This window comes from Botryllus schlosseri, chromosome 8 (genome assembly GCF_051294905.1).
Source record: "Botryllus schlosseri isolate E-star chromosome 8, Bs_hap1, whole genome shotgun sequence".
Classification (NCBI taxonomy): domain Eukaryota; kingdom Metazoa; phylum Chordata; class Ascidiacea; order Stolidobranchia; family Styelidae; genus Botryllus; species Botryllus schlosseri.
The window spans coordinates 27,956,559-27,975,041 of record NC_137243.1 but is presented as its reverse complement, the minus strand read 5'-3'; the positions used below and the strand labels follow the sequence as shown (position 1 = coordinate 27,975,041).

Genomic DNA, 18,483 nt, shown 5'->3' with positions numbered 1-18,483 from the left:
GCGAAACTGATTAAGATGCTTGTGTGAGTAATTTGCCGAGGATACGTAATACGCGTTGATAAGCGGCGTATTTAATTGTTCGCTAGCGATCAGGAACTCGCTAATTGACAGCACTTCCGGACTCGTTGACAAGCTTATCATACGCGCAAGTTTGTTAACACGAAGATATTGCATAATCGGCATTTATGCAGGCACTTAACTCTCATGAATTGATGCTATATTATCCCTAATTATCAATTCCGTCGGATCATGACGTCATTCCTTTGTGACGTCATCGAACTCGCATGCCTAAGGAAAATTAGCGTTCGGCGCCTATGCTTAATAGCTGTGTCGAAAACTTCATTGCGAATATTTCAGCAATGCTGTTCACTGTGATTTTGTCTAACTATTTCTGATTTTTTCCATTTTCAGTGAAAGAGAATATTGTATTCACTATTCAGTACAACGAAATACGGAATGGTAGGATTCGTTGATCTTGGGGAGTCGAGACCTGTAGATGATGATGAACCTGCTACACACGCTCTTCAAGTTTATGCCAGTGGCCTGGTAACGTCTGTTTCCAAACCCTTGGCATACTGCGCAACAAAGTCGGTGGCTTCATTTCAACTTTCGAGTAGGCCTATATTCTGGAAATGTGTCGGCATCTTGGAGGATTGTGGATTTCGGGTAGCTGCGTTTGTTGCTGATGGACTCATTGCAAATCGCAAGATGTTCCAAGAGCGTACGCAACAACCTCTACGCCAGCCGCACTGGTGGTACGAAACTTCTCAACAAGGATGGTGAATTTATTCGATGGCGGCATTTTACGGCTGTTTGAACCAATGGAATTGAGATGCGGCAAATTGACGAATGCGCATTTTCGTATGCAAAGCTTGGCAAAGATGCGGGAGATTTTTGCTGCTCAGCTTCTGTCTAATAGTGTTGCCGTATTATGCGAGCAGGAGAGGTGAGGCTAAAGAAGCTTCTGAATGGTTTGCCGGTATTTACAAGTGGTTCGACATTATGAATACATCAACCAAGTTCAGCTACAACGCCGACTTGAAGCCATATTGCAGTCTAGACGATTCACGCTTGGACTGGCTGGAAAATGATTTCTTGCCTAAAATGCGAAAATGGATAGATTCTTGTGCTGAAGGAACATCAACTTAGAAAACCAAAAAATTCTTGAGTCTCGATAACCATTTATGCATTTAATAACCATGGACAGGTACGGTCAAATAGCCGAATCCTTATTCTGCACTACAGATATTAATGAATTTGGTGACACCTTGATATCATATAAAATTACAGAAAAAGAATGTTCCCCATCCTATCAATGATTCGGGCAAGAGCAAGCAAAGATGGACAAACATCTAAAAACAAGGCAGATTTCATCAAGAGTAGATACGTCATCATTCGGGCCATATTTGGCCATTCTTGAGCCAACGAAAGCGAGTGTACTGCTGCATTATTAAGGACATCCAAATACTTCTCCCAAGCTGAAAATGACAAAAATTGATATCTAGTACTGCTTAACAAATCACGCATAAACTGTTTTTGTTGTCCACATGGTTATTTTTGCATTGGTCTAGTTCTGTACAGTTGCATATTAATGTTATTTTTTTCAAATGCATGCATCATCATTTCGGTCATATACACATGAATTAGGGATTTGAGGATTAAATTATGTATTCGTAAATGTTCTATCTGTGAAGTGTATGTATCTTCCTCATTTCTTACATAACATGATGGAATCCTGAAAATGCAATTCTGTATTTTAAGGCATCGAGATTTTGTGGAATGATCATGGATAGGTGACTTTTTTCATAGGTGGGTGATGTATGCAGTGTTGCTACCAAAGTAGTGGAAGTATTGCTACAATGATTTACTCAGGTTCAAATAGATGTAGCGAAAATATAAATCTGTATAGTAGGCCTACTTTTAAAAAGCTCTAAAACTAGATTTGGTTGTTCGCTTGGAGTCAGTTGGAAATAGTCACTTTGAAGTTGCAGGGTTAAGCTTAGTGACTGCGACAAAATGGCCATTGAATATGTGCGTGCTATTTTCAAAAACCTTCAAAACTCAGCAGATCTAGATATTCCCGGAAAAAAACAAGTTGTAATGTTTTTGTTTGGTGAGTGGTAAGAAAACAATATCACCCGAGGAAGTAGGCAAACCTACTCGAGTACTCAAAATAACTAGAATTACTCCTCTAAAACTACATCTGCTTGATAGTTAATTATATATGATGTTATTGATGTAGGAATATGATGGAAAAGCGACACCTCAAGTTGGAATGAAGGTTGTGTCAATTACAACAAAGGTTGAACGTCCGCGACTGTGTGAACAGCATAGGCCTCGTTGGTCGTCGCAAGGCTACATCACGGGTATTGCGTATAATTGCGAGTCGTCAATGTGTGAATTGGATTTGTGATACGCGCATGACGCGCGAAATTTATCTTGTGAACTAGGTGTACGAAGTACGTGTACGTGAATCAACGTTTATATGGCAGCGGTCCGCTAGCATAATCAGAAAAAAAAATGCCAGACGCGAGAAAGAAATGCGCTTTTAAAGCTATTCAACACGTTAACGCTAATTGCCACTGATAAATATACCCAATGAATCATATATCATCGCTAGTTCCTCAAAGAAGTATTGCTGAGGAAGCCTTTGTTTACAGCACAACTGTGTATGCGATGAAGCGTGTCCGCAGGAACACGCTGAAACGCAGAGCTCACGGTAGTTTCCAATCATTGTATATATATCATTGACTGGGAGCGACTACTTGAACTAATATGTACTTGAACACGACATGACTCGCACCTGGTTTACCAACCACTATATAGTCATTCCATTATAATTTAGCAAATTTTCTGACATTTGTAATGCATAACCTCAGAATTGTTCAATATTTACAAATGTTGTTCTTTTTTGAATTCTGGGTACATTAAAAAAAATTAGATTGAAAAATTTCCAGCGGTTCAAAAGATAATGCGATTCAAAATTCTCATGTCACTAGGTGGCGCTGCACGCAAAAATCTTTAGAATCCATATTTTTTGCTGTAATGATGGTGGAGAATCAATTAAAATGTCTAATTATACAATTTTGAGGCCAAGGAATTGAAAAAAAATCAACATTTTCGCTCTAAACTCGAAGAAAAAAAAGTTACGGACAAAACAAAATTGGGGGGAGCGGACTTGAAAATCCATGTAGGATACCGTTTACACAAAAAAAAATTATTGCAAAATGTACTCTGAAGTAGTAGATTTGCACTGCTGCCCACCGCAACTACTATTATAACCAATCACTTAATACAAAGATAAGTTTTTTTCGTGATTTCCCTGAGGAATAGAGATTGATTTTAAAATCCTATTTTTTATCAATCACACTGCTTCAGAGTACATTTTGCAATAATTTTTTTTTGTGTAAACGGTATCCTACATGGATTTTCAAGTCCGCTCCCCCCAATTTTGTTTTGTCCGTAACTTTTTTTTCTCCGAGTTTAGAGCGAAAATGTTGATTTTTTTCAATTCCTTGGCCTCAAAATTGTATAATTAGACATTTTAATTGATTCTCCACCATCATTACAGCAAAAAATATGGATTCTAAAAATTTTTGCGTGCAGCGCCACCTAGTGACATGAGAATTTTGAATCGCATTATCTTTTGAACCGCTGGAAATTTTTCAATCTAATTTTTTTTAATGTACCCAGAATTCAAAAAAGAACAACATTTGTAAATATTTGACAATTCTGAGGGTATGCATTACAGCCCCTGTTAAGTTATAATGGAATTAGCCTATAAGTAGCGACGTGCATTCCAGAAAATAATAGGAGGGCCAACCTAGGAGGGCCAACCCGCTAAGTATATATCACTAGTTATAGCGGCTGACCATCGACCCAATTATATTTCTATTTCCCTATGTCCATCCATCTGATCGATTGTATATAAATTAGAGAGTTGTTACATCTTGTGTTAGTATCAAAAGTACGCGATGTAATCGTTTATTTTTTCATTTATCTGACGTGAATCAGATATAAAACTCTGTATTCGAGCGATTTGGGGGACGGCGATTTAAACACGTTCCAAGTTGGATCTAGATATTGGTACGAATAGTGCTATAGTATGCACAATAGTTTCCTCAGTTATCTTGTAACTCGCGGTTTCAGTTTTGGAGGGGGGAATCCTATATATTCTTCCGGCGTAGGCATAAAGAATCAATTCACATATAGGACCTTGTAGCCTATAGAAAATTTCATTGGGCAAGCATGATAGTGATTGCTCGTATTGGGGGTCTATTGGCCATGATTTTGGCGAATTTAGCGATTTTTATGGCTGGAAAAGTTATGGCCAACTTCGCTTCCATGACCAAGAAAGTCAGTAGAGACGTTGACTTCCATGCACGCGACCTGAATACAAATCGGCGATCCGTGCTGACGCTGTGGTGCACATAAGAGATGGCGGTGAACGTGCATGATCTTTACTGCTCAAAACGGATTGATGTCAAATATTTTTGAAAAAAATCGCTAGAAAATCGCTAACTAATCTAAGCTAATCACTATTTTTCAAAAGTCGCTAGATTTATCGCTAGTCGCTAGATCGATATTTTTTGTCGCTAAACCGAACGAAAAATCGCTAGATCTAGCGACAAAATCGCTAAATTGGCAACACTGGGCCAACATTCCTTGGCTCAGCCAATGCGGGCTAAGCCAAGTAGTGGCCGCACATGGAAACGGCTTAAATGTCTTGTTTTCTTTCAGAGCGTTCTTTATTTCTTCCAGGCGTCGGTCACTAACAGATTAAGTTTATCACCTGTAAATTTTAAAACATAGGAATTTCACAATACATCCCCACCCAATACCATAGATATATATATTGTAAGGTATAAGTTCACATATTGTACCTACATTGCGGCGACATTGCTGACATTGCGCCGGCATTTTCGACATTGCGTTGGTATTATCGACATTGCGGCAACATCATCGACATTGCTATCGGTCAACTATAATATCAGTTAAATTTATTTGTATATAAGTATATTGCACGGTATAAGTTCGTATATTGTACCTACATTGCAGACATTGCCGACATTGCGCGACATTGCCGACATTCACAAAGTATATGTACTGTACCCCTTTAAAAGCAGAAGCAGCTGGTTGATCTGATAGATACCCGCTAGATGGCGCAATCTGCACGCACGTCGCACATTGGCATTTTAAAACACTATGGCAACGAGAACGACCTTCGAATTTGCTTCTTTGATTTGTTTACCATGGTGTCAGTTATGAATATCATTGAATTAACAATTTGCAATGGTGCTGATCGGTGGTTGTGACGAGATTAGGACAACTAGAACACTTTCAGCTTTTTAAAATTAGATTAGAATCAGAATTATATCTACGCTGATGTTTTCCACATTGGATTAGAATTATTGACTTTGCAAAAGCTCAGAAATTGAATTCCGAATTAGAAAGAAGTAGATTCTTATACACACGAGAATAGCAAATGCCTGTACACCGAGCTTGGCTCGTTTCACACTATATAGTTCTCCCGTTGTCGCATTTTCAATAAAACCAGAAATTAGATATTAGAATGAAAATGAGAGCACAGAAACATTTGACAAATTACATTACAACTTCATTACCGGAATTTCGCTCTAATGATTTTAATTAGAGAACTAGAATTATGTAGTTGTGACAGTGATAAGACGTAGGACCTATATAAATATGTAGACTGGTTCCGATCTTTAATAGTTCAGTAAATTTTCTGGACACTACCTTTCAATCTTTTCGTTTCATCGTAATCTTAGGGTGTTTTTGAATGGATAAATTATTAATAAACTGATGACGATGACCACATACAGTTGCACAAAATCAAAGAGAGATTTATTGATCTGTCCAACCAAATAACGATTATTTTATCAAAAAGCAAAGTCTGCTGATAACTTTTGATGAGAGTGAGAGATGCCTGAATAGTTTTAGGTAGTTACAACTCGTTTGGGTAAGGCAATCTGCCGACAAATATTGTCATGTGCTTTTATAAGATGATTTCTTTTGTGCTTTTGCTTGGTGTGGATCATTTAGCACTACACTTTTACTGTCTTTATGATATTCTAGGGTAAGTTTTACATCTGAGTTACGGACTTCAGTATCCGTAGCTGTTTTAAAATCTTAATTATTGAAGTGTTATGAAAATTTAAATGTGTCACCTAGACTGTGTGTAACCAACACATTCATATTTATGATACTTGTTTGCAGCATAGCCTACTGCAGGGGTGTGCAAACTTCTCGCGGGCCACATTCAGCATCTGAATCCTATCGCGGGCAGCATTATAGTATAATCGGAATTTGAAGACACGACGTAAGCTTTTATTTGATTATAGTAACCATATAGTAATCGAAGACCTGGATACAATACACAAACTATTTAATCATTGGTTTGATGAAAGCACATAGCCTATATATGTCAGAAACATTAACAAGATTTTATAAGCTGGCCATCCATCCTCAATCAATTCGTCAAAATTAGGGACGAATGTAATGTAGGCTGTGGGGATTCTTAAGAAAGGAGGGAAATTTGAATATAGAAGCAGCAATCGGCTCATAGATATATATATGCTGAATGCTGATTCTACGTTTGGTCAGCTTCAGAACGCACAATCCTGACCCTATATGGAATCTCGGTCCATTTTTTGAAATAAATCCTGCGTGATGAGAGCTTTTCTCTATAGAATAATTAAGCAAATAAACAGAAAATCCTGCGTGACGTGGCCACCAATTCCATTCCGGATCCTGACAGCGTCATACCCAGCAATCTTGTTTGAATACGTTTCAGTTAAAAGCTTACCGCATTACCTCTTCACGTACTTTTGTGAGGACGACATAGACAACAAAATTTACTACTGTTTAAAAATTTTGATTAATTCGGTTGATTTATTTTACACCTCATAATATGATAAATTGTGCCTGTATTTAGGATGGTCGGTATCAAATAGTGTTTCAAATTGCAGAAAAAAAACTTCGCTTCTTGTATTGATTTGGAACGTCATTATGAATGAGTTGAGATCAAAGTTATTAGTGATTTGCACCTAACTGCACGCAGAGGATGAATCTACAAAACCCCCATTTTCTCCAAGTACAGCAATGAAAGTTGGAGTTCTAATCTAATATCACAATTGTGATCCGGACTAATAAGTCATTTCAGTTTTGATTTTCTCTTTAGCAGTCGTAACTAGAGCCCGACCGATTATCGGCTCGCCGATAATATCGAGTCGATATCACGCTTGGAGAGAAATATCGGTATCGGCCATTGAAGGTAAAAAAATATCGGCCATTTTCGTGACGTCACAACATGGTGGCAGGGAGTCAGAGAAGTCGATAGAAGACGTGAGGACAGTAAATTATAAAAATAAATGGCCAAGCTGCATATAATGCATACTGCATACAGGCAGTAGGCACATACAGGCAGTAGGCGTGCCTAACTGCCTCTACTGCCTATCTGAAAAATATTGTAGATAACTTACCACCGTTATGCCCCACTGACTTCGTGGGAATCCCCCTGCAGTAATCGATCACCATGAAGACAGAGTGCAGCTGGATGGGTAGTTGTCTGCAGAAGATTTCAATCAGTAAGACAAATGAGAACTTCAATCATGCTGGACCGACCCTCGTGATGATAGAGAAAAGCGTCGCGTCGAAACATTTCTCTGAAGATAGTGCTATTGGTTCGGTACCAAGACTAACAGAGCTAATTATACCAGTAATGTATGAAGCCGTCTGACTGAGGCCTGCGGGGCCACCATGATAGGAAATATGCGAGCATAGAGGGCAAGAAAATCAAGCAAACGTGGAGTAAAGCCAATAATTGATACAGAAATTTTTGATTCCATGATGACATTGGCCAATTATTATTGATCAATTGATTGTTGAAATGCTGGTCATGGTCAAGGCCTAAGGGGATGGGTGGAGCAGTTGCAGACGTGTACAATTTGAGTTGTTTTGCTCATTCTCTTCAGCTATTTGTTAATGATGTGCTGAAGGCTCCAGGTGTACTGCCAGAAGAATATCAATATTTAGTGAAACCATGAACGAAAGATCCCCTGCAAGGGAGCGGTGAAACCGAAATGAAGAAAGATTTCCAATTGTTGCTGTGCCACTAACTATGGTACCAAGTGAAAGACTGCTTACTGTGTTTAGTACTATATACATCATTTATGGAAGACCACAGAAGTTCACTCCTTGGAGAAAGGGCCGAGAAATTGTGCTTCGTGAACTGTAATCTGCTACTGCTGGATTGGTGCTTTTTTGATATATTTTTATAGCCCCTATATCATATTTCATGATCAAGCATATCAATGGCTGTAAAGTTGTTGAAATAAATGCTCTGAGGTGTTAAATATGGGCCTTGAGCTAGATTCTACATCTTTTGAATATCGGCTGAATATATCGGGGTTATCGGTGGAGGTACTGGATATCGGTCTTATCGGTATCGGGTCTGAAATCCAATATCGGTCGGGCTCTAGTCGTAACATTTCATATGACATTGGCCTCGAGGACGGGCTATTGCACAAACAATAAAATATTTATCAACACTTTTATTACGTTTGCCGGTGCCTTCGCGGGCCGCAAAAAATGTAGTCACGGGCATGCGGCCAGGCTATACCTGACAATGTAGAGATCTGATAGATGCATTTGCATCATCACCATATTAAGGGTTCTCATCAATTTAGGCAACCTGCTGATGATATGTCTATTTCAGTATTGAAATATATTGGCTAATATTGGCTACAAAGCTTCACCAAGTTGCTGACAGATCCAAATTACCCAAAGTGCAGTTTTGCTAACATATAGGACATAACATATAGGATATTGGAGAGATAATCGGCATTCCAAAATGGAAAGGTTTCATCCCAAAAACACCACTGGTTACCCCACTGTTAGTAGCCATGACTCTGAGCTAGGAATCGCTGCAAGAACATCGGTGTCAAGATTCACGCCTAAACGATGACACATGTTTTCTAATTGTTTGGCAACTAATTTTATTTTAAATGTGCAAGTAGAATTCACTGTCACTCACTTTTCAGCATCCACGATTAGTACTCAAAAAAACAGATTGGTAGTTTGTACAAATCTGCTAAAAAACGCTTCTAATAGCTTTATACAAGAATATCATTAATGTTAATTACCGTAACACCTCTATTAGTAACAATTTATTGTTTGCATACAGAGTGTTAAGAAGCATTTTTCGGTCCTATTATACACCAATATATTCAACGCATAATGGCAAGTCCAGTAAAAGAGGAGGATCTACTCATACCGACTTGCATTCACTGGACGTGTGAAGATGTCGCTAATTGGATAGAGGAAATCGGACTTCCTCAGTACAGGGAATGCTTCCGAACCAACTTGATTAACGGCAGAAAGTTGATTCTAGCCGATGCAAGGTATCATAATTATCATCAATTATATTATTACTACATTGGTAAACACTAATTTTTGTTGACTTTGATCAGACAATTGATTTCGACTAACTTTTGGGCGCTGAATTCAAAAATTACTTTCGTTTTTCTCCATCACATCAAGTTTTTGGTGAGGCACCTGGCACATTGTCTCATAACCCACAAAGTAGGCTACCGGTACTACTTTTAATATTTTGAGTTTATTGTATAAAACGTTTCAAAAACCACAAGCAGTCAAAAGTAAATCAATAGACTCCAAATAAACATTTGCACTGCTTTATTTGGTTGATTTAAACTGATATGGCTTCTGCATCTGCAGGACAAATAAAGTATGAGTTTCAGGGTCCAGATTCACGCTAATAACTCATAATTCTGTGGGCTGTCTCGTTTCATACACTAGCAATAGTCAGCCCACATATGTAGGCCTAAACTCCAATCTACCCTGGTATCTTACCCCCATATCTTCAGATATTGGGGGATACTTTCTCCTTGCCCATCGCTGACTATGCCAAGGTTTGCGATTTTTGCATATTTTGGTCATATGTCGTAGAGCAAAAACTTGGCATGATAGAAGAAAATCAGCGGCTTTTTTGGAATCAGCACGCCAAAAATTAACCTAAATCAAGTGCAAAATCGAAGTCAACAAATTTTGCGTTCAAAATTGTTGCCCAGTGAGGCATCATATTATGTTGGATCTTTTTAGGATATGTTGAATAATGTTAATGGGAGGTTCAACATATATTCCGGTATGCAAGCAATTCAATCAAGCCGTAGAATCACATAGTTGCATAATTGACAAAAATGATTTGTAGCCAACATATCCAAGTCCCTGGTTGTTTGTTTCAAGTAGGTACCGGAGATGGTGAGTTGAGGCAGTCACCTGTTACTCAAGTAGAAGTAAATATCTGCTCAATTACTAGTGGGAGTATTCCTTTTAGATGTAGGCCTACCGGTATGTCAAAACTTCTTCAAGTAGCAGTAGAGAAGTAGGCTGTGAGTTGAGTAGTACTCAAATGAGCGGTTTGAAAGAGTAAATTTGGTCGATGGGTCGCATACTCTCAGCAGTTAACGCAGGTGGCTAATTTCGTTAAAATGTGTCAACACAACTCATGCAAAATATGACTATGGTAACGATACTACATAATATACGGGTAGATGCTATTTTCGAAAATACCGTATACCAAGTTACTGTGACACAGGGGTTATTTTTACCCTGTTTTCATGACAATTTCACTGGTAATAGTGATGCAAGCGTATCCAAATGGACTTTCTACTTCACAAAATCCAAAGTGTAAAAGTAAGTAGTGTCTTGGTTTGCCTAAGTGTAGAAGAAGTCTAAAAACATAAGCACTCAATTACTCGGGCAAGTTTTGGCGCTTCTTCGTTTTACGATCAGAGAGAGCCAGTGTTCCCCCATGACACCAACAAATGTTTCACATGAACAGGAACAAAAATTTATAAACGTCAAAATAAATTATTTTTTTCTGTGTGTGGTGGGGGTGGTGGGCGTAGGGTATCCCAAGATTAGGGTTGGGGGATATTAGGGTTATGGGTTAGGGTTGGGGAAAGGGGGATTGGATGCGGGTTAGGGTCAAGGTTGGGTATCCCAATATTAGGGTTGTGGGAGGGCGGATATTAGGGTATCCCAAGATTAGGGTTGAGGAGATATTGGGGAAGGGGGATATTAGGGTTGGGGAAAAGGAGATTGGATGCGGGTTAGGGTCAAGGTTGGGTATCCCAAGATTAGGGTTGGGGTATATTAGGGTTGTGGGAGGGCGGATATTAGGGTTGGGAAAGGGGGATATTAGGGTTAGGGTAGGGGGCTATTAGAGTTGTATATCGTGTCCCTCACCCCAACCCGAATATTGGGATATGCTAACCCCAACCGTAATATCCCCCCTCCCACAACCTCAATTTTTCCCTAACCCTAATATCCCCCTTTGCCCTAACCCCAACTTTGACCCTAACCCACCTCCAATCCCCCCCCCCCCCCATCAACCCTAATATCCCCCCTAACCCTAATCTTGGGATACCCTAACCCCAACTTTGACCCTAACCCACCTCCAATCCCCCTTTCCCCAACCCTAATACCCCCCACCCCCACCCTAATATCCGTCTCTCCAAAGACACAAATAAAACAATTTATTTTGACGTTTATAAATTTTTGTTCGTGTTCATGTGAAACATTTGTTGGTGTCATGGGGGAACACTGGCTCTCTCTGATCGTAAAACGAAGAAGCGTCCAAGTTTTTGCAACTTTTTTTTACAGCTTCCTAAATACTCGTAAGATATGTAGAATGCTGTTTTAAGCTGTTTGAAGGAATCTTATAGTGCAACTTTTGTCCATTTACTTCATGCAACTTTTTCGATTTTTCATGAAAGTATTTCGATTTTGGTGAAATACACGGTCAAATTCGACTGAAACACCGTAAATCAGCACCGAAGTAACGCTTTTACGGGCATTTCGGGAGCTGAGCCGAAAATTGACCTTTTTTTATTAGTCAATCTGGAAAGTTGACCCTTTTTTTTTTTAGTCGACCGAGCAAAGTGTGGTCAAAATGCAACTTCTGCAACTTTTTTCAAAAATAAATGCAACTTTCCACGGATTTAACTGCAACAAAAACTTGCCCTAGTAATTACTTTAATGTGATGTAGAACTGGCATGATATTTTTGTGGTCGCCTGTCGCATATTCAAACTTTCTAATCATTGATAAGGCTGTGACGTGATAACGAGTGCTGATCGCATGTAATCGACTCAATTCGTAATACTCTAACTCAATTCATAATCGAATCACTGAGGTACCGTACTCAATTTTACCAAGCCCTAATCATAATTCCTCATTTTCAGTCATCTACCGCATCTGGGAGTGACGGACTTCGACCACATCAAATTCATAGCGGCAAGCGTCAGAGACCTACTGGGTCTGGAAGCTCCCTACTGGAATAAATCAATATCGCTGCCGGCACGAACGCCTATGGGCATGTTTCTAGAAAGGAAAAGTCGAACCGGAAAGAAAATCGATGAATTGTTATATTCTGAACACTTGAAGGGAAAATGAGAGAATGTCGACATCGTTCCATACCATTGCTTATGTCAAGCCGCACTGTCAGTAGCCCACTTATATCTTTCTTCGTATATCTTCACTGTATTTCATTTACTTTTGTTCAGCAAGATGGAATAAATCTTACATTTTTCATGAATTCACTTTATTCAGTTATTTAAAACCAACGTCAGGCCTCTATGAGGCAACACTTTTCCATCATAGGGACTTCAACTTGTCAAGCGGCTCTGATTCACTCCCCTACTAGCTCAGGAGTTTCTCTGCACTTAGTAATGATAGGATTTGTCCCACTCGAGGTACTTTGGGGAGGATGTAGAAGTTGTGCTTCCACTGTTTCTGAGTACTAAAGTGGTTGTTTTGTGAAGTAGAATTAGTTTTGGGGAATATCTGCGTCTGCTTTATAGGTGAAATTGTTGTAGCAATCGTGGCAATTAGTCCCTGTATCAGACTTGGACAAGTACAACATTTTCACCTTTTCCAAATCAAGATTAGAATGATAGCTACACTCCCTCACTTAAAATTACTGAATTCGCATGAACTTGGACATCAAGGTAAATTCGTATCAAATCAATTGATTCTCATAAGCATGAGAATAGCAAATGTCTGTACACCAAACTTGGCTTTTTCCGCACGATGCAGTTCTCCCGAAGCATTTTCAGGTAAACCCGAAATCAGATCAGATGAAAATTAGAGCATAGAAACATTGCACAAATTAAATTAGAGCAAAAAAACATCACAAATGATGCTAGAATTTGAAATTAGAATCTAGTTGTCTAACTACTAGTTTTTCAGTAGTTCTGGTTGGAGATTTTAAAGTGAGTAGTTCTATTTGCGAACTTTGAAGAGTGCGTTCTAGTTGCACTTTTGAAAATCCTTGAGTTTGTAAAAGTCTATGCTGAAAGTCACAGATACAGATATAATAATTGGTCCATATGGTTTGAATCGTCACCACTGTAACGACTGTCTATATTTTGAATTTTGTTAACTGCATCTAGGCTACTGACATTCTCTGCTAATGAGAGACAGTCGAAATGCTCAAGTGGAATATATTTGACAATACGAGAGAGATGATATTCTTTTTCGCCTGCACCATCGAGATGCTTTTACGACGGAGTTGCGATACGGCCGTGAGGTCATCTAGTCTGTGCCCCCGTTTTTTTTCTCCTCCATGCTATCCATGATTGCTGAGCGCCTAGCAGGATAGCCGTGGATATCAATTTTCGAGTCTTTGGTATGACCTGGACAGGGATCGAACCCACGACATACCGCACGAGAAGCCGGACGCATCAACATTACACTATATCGCTCTATAGATACGAACATAATAGTTTGAATATTATATTTAGATTAAAATGAATATCATGATGTACGATGTTCATTCCAATTCTCTACTAGTTGCCAACAATTACTGTTGACGAGTGTCAGCCGAAAACATTCGGGTTCATTTCAATTGTATATTGAAGTTCTACACCTACAAGAGAATTTCCCAATATTTTTGTTTGCCGCGATATTGCAGCGCTGTGCCTCGATCCTTAGTACACTGACGCAATGAGTATCATGAAATATTCAACATAATCAATAAAGAATGGTTGACTGCGTTTATTAACTGCTCTGAACCCAAACGGTATTGCCTCGTTTAAACATGATTGAGTAAAATGAATGGCTTGCTGACGATAGATCTTTAAGAACGGCTGAAAGCTGGTACCAATTTGATGCCGATCACAGAAATAACTGCGGTCAAGGTTCATTTCTTGGCACGTTTCCATCTCGAGCAGCAGATCTCCATACTTGCTGACAACAAGCTTATCAACACAAGATTACGGCTGGGCACAATGATTCGAGTACTCGAATCCGAATTGAGTACAGTAGTTATTCTAGTGATCAAGTCGAATATTGAGAGATCATTTTTCAGTACCTACCGAAATGATACGCTCCTTGACATCAAGAGTTAATTTACAAACTCAAGAATTATAGTTTCAATAGTATTTTGCACCGTGCAACGCTGTAAACCCCGATTGGTCGTATCGCAACATATTCAACATGTGGTAGTACATAGCTAAGCACATCAGGGGAAACGAGATATCTGAAAATTTGTGTTCAACCCATGGTATTGTCACAAAGTGCAATGCGATGGATGTGATCGAAAAATACCAAGTCATCTTGAATGTGATGTACAATTGGCATTATATTCCTTGTGGTCTTATAAAAGGTAGACAATTTGATCTTTCCACATCATTCATACTGTTGTGAATTTTGTGATATCATAACGAGTGACCCTCGCTCGAAGTGTAATACTCAATTCAGAATCTTATCACTCAGTTATTCAATTTAGCCCAGCCTTACACAAGATTCACAGGCCCATTAATGTTCTGGCTTCCGAACTTTGCATTTGCAGGGTTTCGCTTGCGTACTGCTCCAACAACTCTCTCTTTTTTCTCTGCAGCAGCGCGTCTTGGACTTCTTGCTGAGTAGGCACCGGCACGTGCGACACGTAAGGCTGCTTGTCGTAGTTACTATCTTCGTCATCATCTTTTGGATTGAAATCTATGTTATCTGTAGCGTAAATATCGGCTTCTTTTGATGTTGTGTCTGTAGTGTTCAAAGCTTGTACCGACTTCCATTCTGAGACGGCTTCCGCCATGAGTTTGGCCTCCATTTCTTTTTCTAACCGTACAATAACTCCATCATCCTCGTCCCGGTATCCGTAATAATCAGCGTCTAGATTTCGCATCAGCTGCGTTCTCGTTTTGCGTTTTTTCGAAGGCGCCTCACGCTCAAACAGTTCGCGTACTCCGGGTAAATCCTTTGCTGCGCCGAAATATTTATACCCACGGTTGCCGGGTACTTCGCGGCCCTCGTGATCAAGCATTTTCGGACCGTACCGTATCAAATTCGGACCGCCCAGCTCGATAATTCGATGCTCCCAATGACGCTTTTCTCTCAAAGACTTGTTTATGCTGTCATTGAGATCGCGGATTTGATGTTCCATTAATCCTGCATTTTGAATTTGAGACACTTTCTTTGAAATCTCCCCGATAATTTCACCTCTCCATTTGAAGGCCTTTTTCAAGTTGTTGCATTCCGAAGCGATGTAGGGTCTCTTTTCAATGATCTGGTTTTCTTCCATTTTCATTCTTCGGAACCGCGCCAAGGCAGTCATGGCCTTTTCTGCGCTCCTTGCCATGTTGCTGTGTTGAGTTTATTTATAGAAAATGCAACTAGAAACTGTAAACGGTGTAGATTAGGGCTGTTCAAAAAAACCTTTTTTCCGGAATCTTGCGAGGTTCGTGATTATATCGTTAGGTTGCCTTGAAAAACGACGCACACCAAATTTGAATTCATTCCAACCAATAATCACGGATTTCGTAGAGTTTGAAAATTTTGAGTTTACCCAAAAATGCGAAAAAAATTTTTTCGAATTTTTTTGTCAACCCCATGAAATTGTTGCGCTGTCTCCAAAAACGATGTAAAACAAATCTGACTTAATTCCAACCCGTAGAAGCGGAGTTATTTGAGTCTTTTTTATAATTCTTAAATTATCCACCGATCAAGGATAATCCCCGGACGCTTCACCATTACGCTATCTTGTGTTAACGATTGCGTCTTCAAAGATATCGCTTGAGAAATAGAACAATACTGTATGCCAGAAGTCTCAAACTCAAATGTGCTCGCGGGCCAGTTTTCCAGTTTTGACGACGTCGCGGGCCGCAGCATTTATAGGCCTTATTTGGCGGGAATGAATTGTCCTATTGAAAGTGAGCCGATCCAGCAGACTGACAGTAAACACACATCATCAAAATGTGATTTACTCTTGTATCAATTTAGGACTGGCACGAAAAGAATCATCATTCATCACATTTATAACTATTTGAATAGAATTGTTGTTGTACTTGATATATATTAATTATAAGATATAGACACCATATGGGCGGGCAAATGTATGATGCCATCGTAATAGCTATCGGGTTATACTTTTTCAGCTAATATGCATAGTTAGAATTTACCAGATTGATAATAGATACTGATCTGATATCAAAACATTTTAAAGTTGAGCATTGAAATTCCAATCCAGGATTCGAGTATACTTCTGATAAGTAGGGTATTAATGTCATGGCCAAATATCTTCAAATATAGGAGCGGAATTTTTATTTATTATAATATAAATATATTAATGAATGTGTCCTAGTGATTGAAAGGTCGGAACGCCGAACGGTCCATTGCTGTTACATCGTTGGAGTGTACCACTGCGGTACTCGGTACCTTTAATTGGCCTTAATAACATGGTTTAGCGACCGAAGATGTAACTAACAGATTGCCAATGGTTGCCGTAGCTACTTGCTCAGTTAGCAAAATACCAAGCTGCGACCTTCTGATCTATTACTATTACCCTGACACGCGATTAGTTTTTGCGTCCGTGGTTATAACAAATTCACGGCATTCCGAGTCACTCCAAGTCCACTCGAGTCATTTCCATTTTGCCATTGGCTTAGCCCGAGTCTGGGTAATTCTAAGAAAGGTCGTGTCCAAGTCCAACTCACAAATTTCAGTCACGAATCGTCTAATGGTCAGGTTTTGTCATCATGTATTGGAAATGTGGGGAAATAGTGAATCTTCCACTGCATGGTAAAGTTTGCAATAGATGTGATAGTGAAGTTTGCTGAATAGTTTAAGGCTTTCGGAGCAATTTTAGAGTGAATTTTCACTCTATAACCTGAAAAGATATAGGCCTATGTGACTCTTATATATTGTCAAATTAATAAAAATCTAAAATGTTGTCGCGGGCCGCACAAAATGCTCTGGCGGGCCGCGTGTTTGAGACCTCTGCCGTATGCACACACTTGAAAAGACAAATGTAAACTCATCGAAGTTGTAGTATATAAAGTGAATTTGACATATGCCAAAATATGCGTATTTTGAGAACTTTTCCGAACAAAAATGTGGAATATCTCAAAGAATAGGGTCTTTTCGGAACTAATGTGATTTTCGGATTCAGCGACATAAGAATGCCCTAAAACCGTAGTATACAAGGATCCGAAGAGCAATTGACCTATGTCACAATTTGTGTATTTTTATAGCACTTTTCGATCCAAAAATATGGAATATTAAAAAAAATCGAACCAATTCAGAAAAACTAATGTCATTTTTGGATTCAGCGACCTGAAAATACTGCAACTCCATTCAACTTTCTTGGCACCAAAATGTGTGTTGACCAAGTGTTATGAATCAGATTTGAATTAATTAAGTAGGCTTTTCGAAATACAGAACTTCAATATTGCAGCAAACAATACGTTCATATTGTTAAATTTCTTGCACTGGAAGCTTTTCGACTGGCTCTCTTCAACTTCCAGTGGAATAAATTCAACAATATGAATGTATTGTTTGCTGCAATATTGAAGGGCAATTCTTCGATAGCAGGTAGACGTCGAAAAGTGTTCACCATGATCACCAATGAATGTTTCCCATGAACACAAACAAAAATTTATAAACGTCAATATAAATAGTTTTATTTTGTGTCTATGGAGAGACGGATATTAGGGTTGGGGGGGGGGGGATATTAGGGTTGGGCAGGGGATGTTAGGCTTGGGGGAAATTAGGGTTATGGAAGGGGGGATATTAGGGTTGGGGAAAGGGGGATTGGAGGTGGGTTAGGGTCAAAGTTGGGTAGGGTATCCCAAGATTAGGGTTAGGGAAGGGGGATATTAGGTTTGGGGGAAATTGGAATTTTGGGGTTGGAGAAAGGAGGTGGGTTAGGGTCAAAGTTGGGGTTGGGGTATCCCAATATTAGGGTTAGGGAAGGGGGGATATTAGGGTTGGGGGGAAAGGGGGATATTTCCCCCAATCCTAACACCTCCTCCTCAACCGGTATGGAATCGGTGTCCGTGGCACGCGGACTTCGTCGACAATTGCACACGGTCACGCCGTCATGGGTCGTTGATTTTATTTGAAAAATTGCTGAAAAAAAAAAGTTGATGTTCTCAGTCAC

General features: G+C 39.3%; 2 protein-coding genes across 2 annotated transcripts; one reads left to right on the top strand and one right to left on the bottom strand.

The window, feature by feature from the left end:
• The first annotated feature begins 5,925 nt into the window (after window positions 1–5,925).
• Window positions 5,926–12,639, top strand: LOC145445469 (sterile alpha motif domain-containing protein 15-like). The gene is made up of 3 exons (XM_080323665.1): window positions 5,926–6,340; window positions 9,206–9,422; window positions 12,287–12,639. The coding sequence occupies exons 2-3, from the start codon at window positions 9,259–9,261 to the stop codon at window positions 12,495–12,497; spliced, it is 375 nt and encodes a 124-aa protein (XP_080179791.1). The 5' UTR covers window positions 5,926–6,340; window positions 9,206–9,258; the 3' UTR covers window positions 12,498–12,639.
• Window positions 12,640–14,084: 1,445 nt separating this feature from the next.
• On the bottom strand, window positions 14,085–17,941 carry LOC145445464 (pre-mRNA-splicing factor ISY1 homolog). The gene has a single exon (XM_080323653.1). The coding sequence runs from the start codon at window positions 15,682–15,684 to the stop codon at window positions 14,851–14,853; it is 834 nt and encodes a 277-aa protein (XP_080179779.1). The 5' UTR covers window positions 15,685–17,941; the 3' UTR covers window positions 14,085–14,850.
• Between the last annotated feature and the right edge of the window lie 542 nt (window positions 17,942–18,483).

Bases quoted from the DNA above. Each gene is read 5' to 3' on its own strand.
- LOC145445464 (XM_080323653.1), bottom strand. From the start codon at position 15,684: ATGGCAAGGAGCGCAGAAAAGGCCATGACTGCCTTGGCGCGGTTCCGA.
- LOC145445469 (XM_080323665.1), top strand. From the start codon at position 9,259: ATGGCAAGTCCAGTAAAAGAGGAGGATCTACTCATACCGACTTGCATT. The intron at 9,423-12,286 runs GTATCATAATTA...CCTCATTTTCAG, and splicing joins TTGATTCTAGCCGATGCAAG to TCATCTACCGCATCTGGGAG.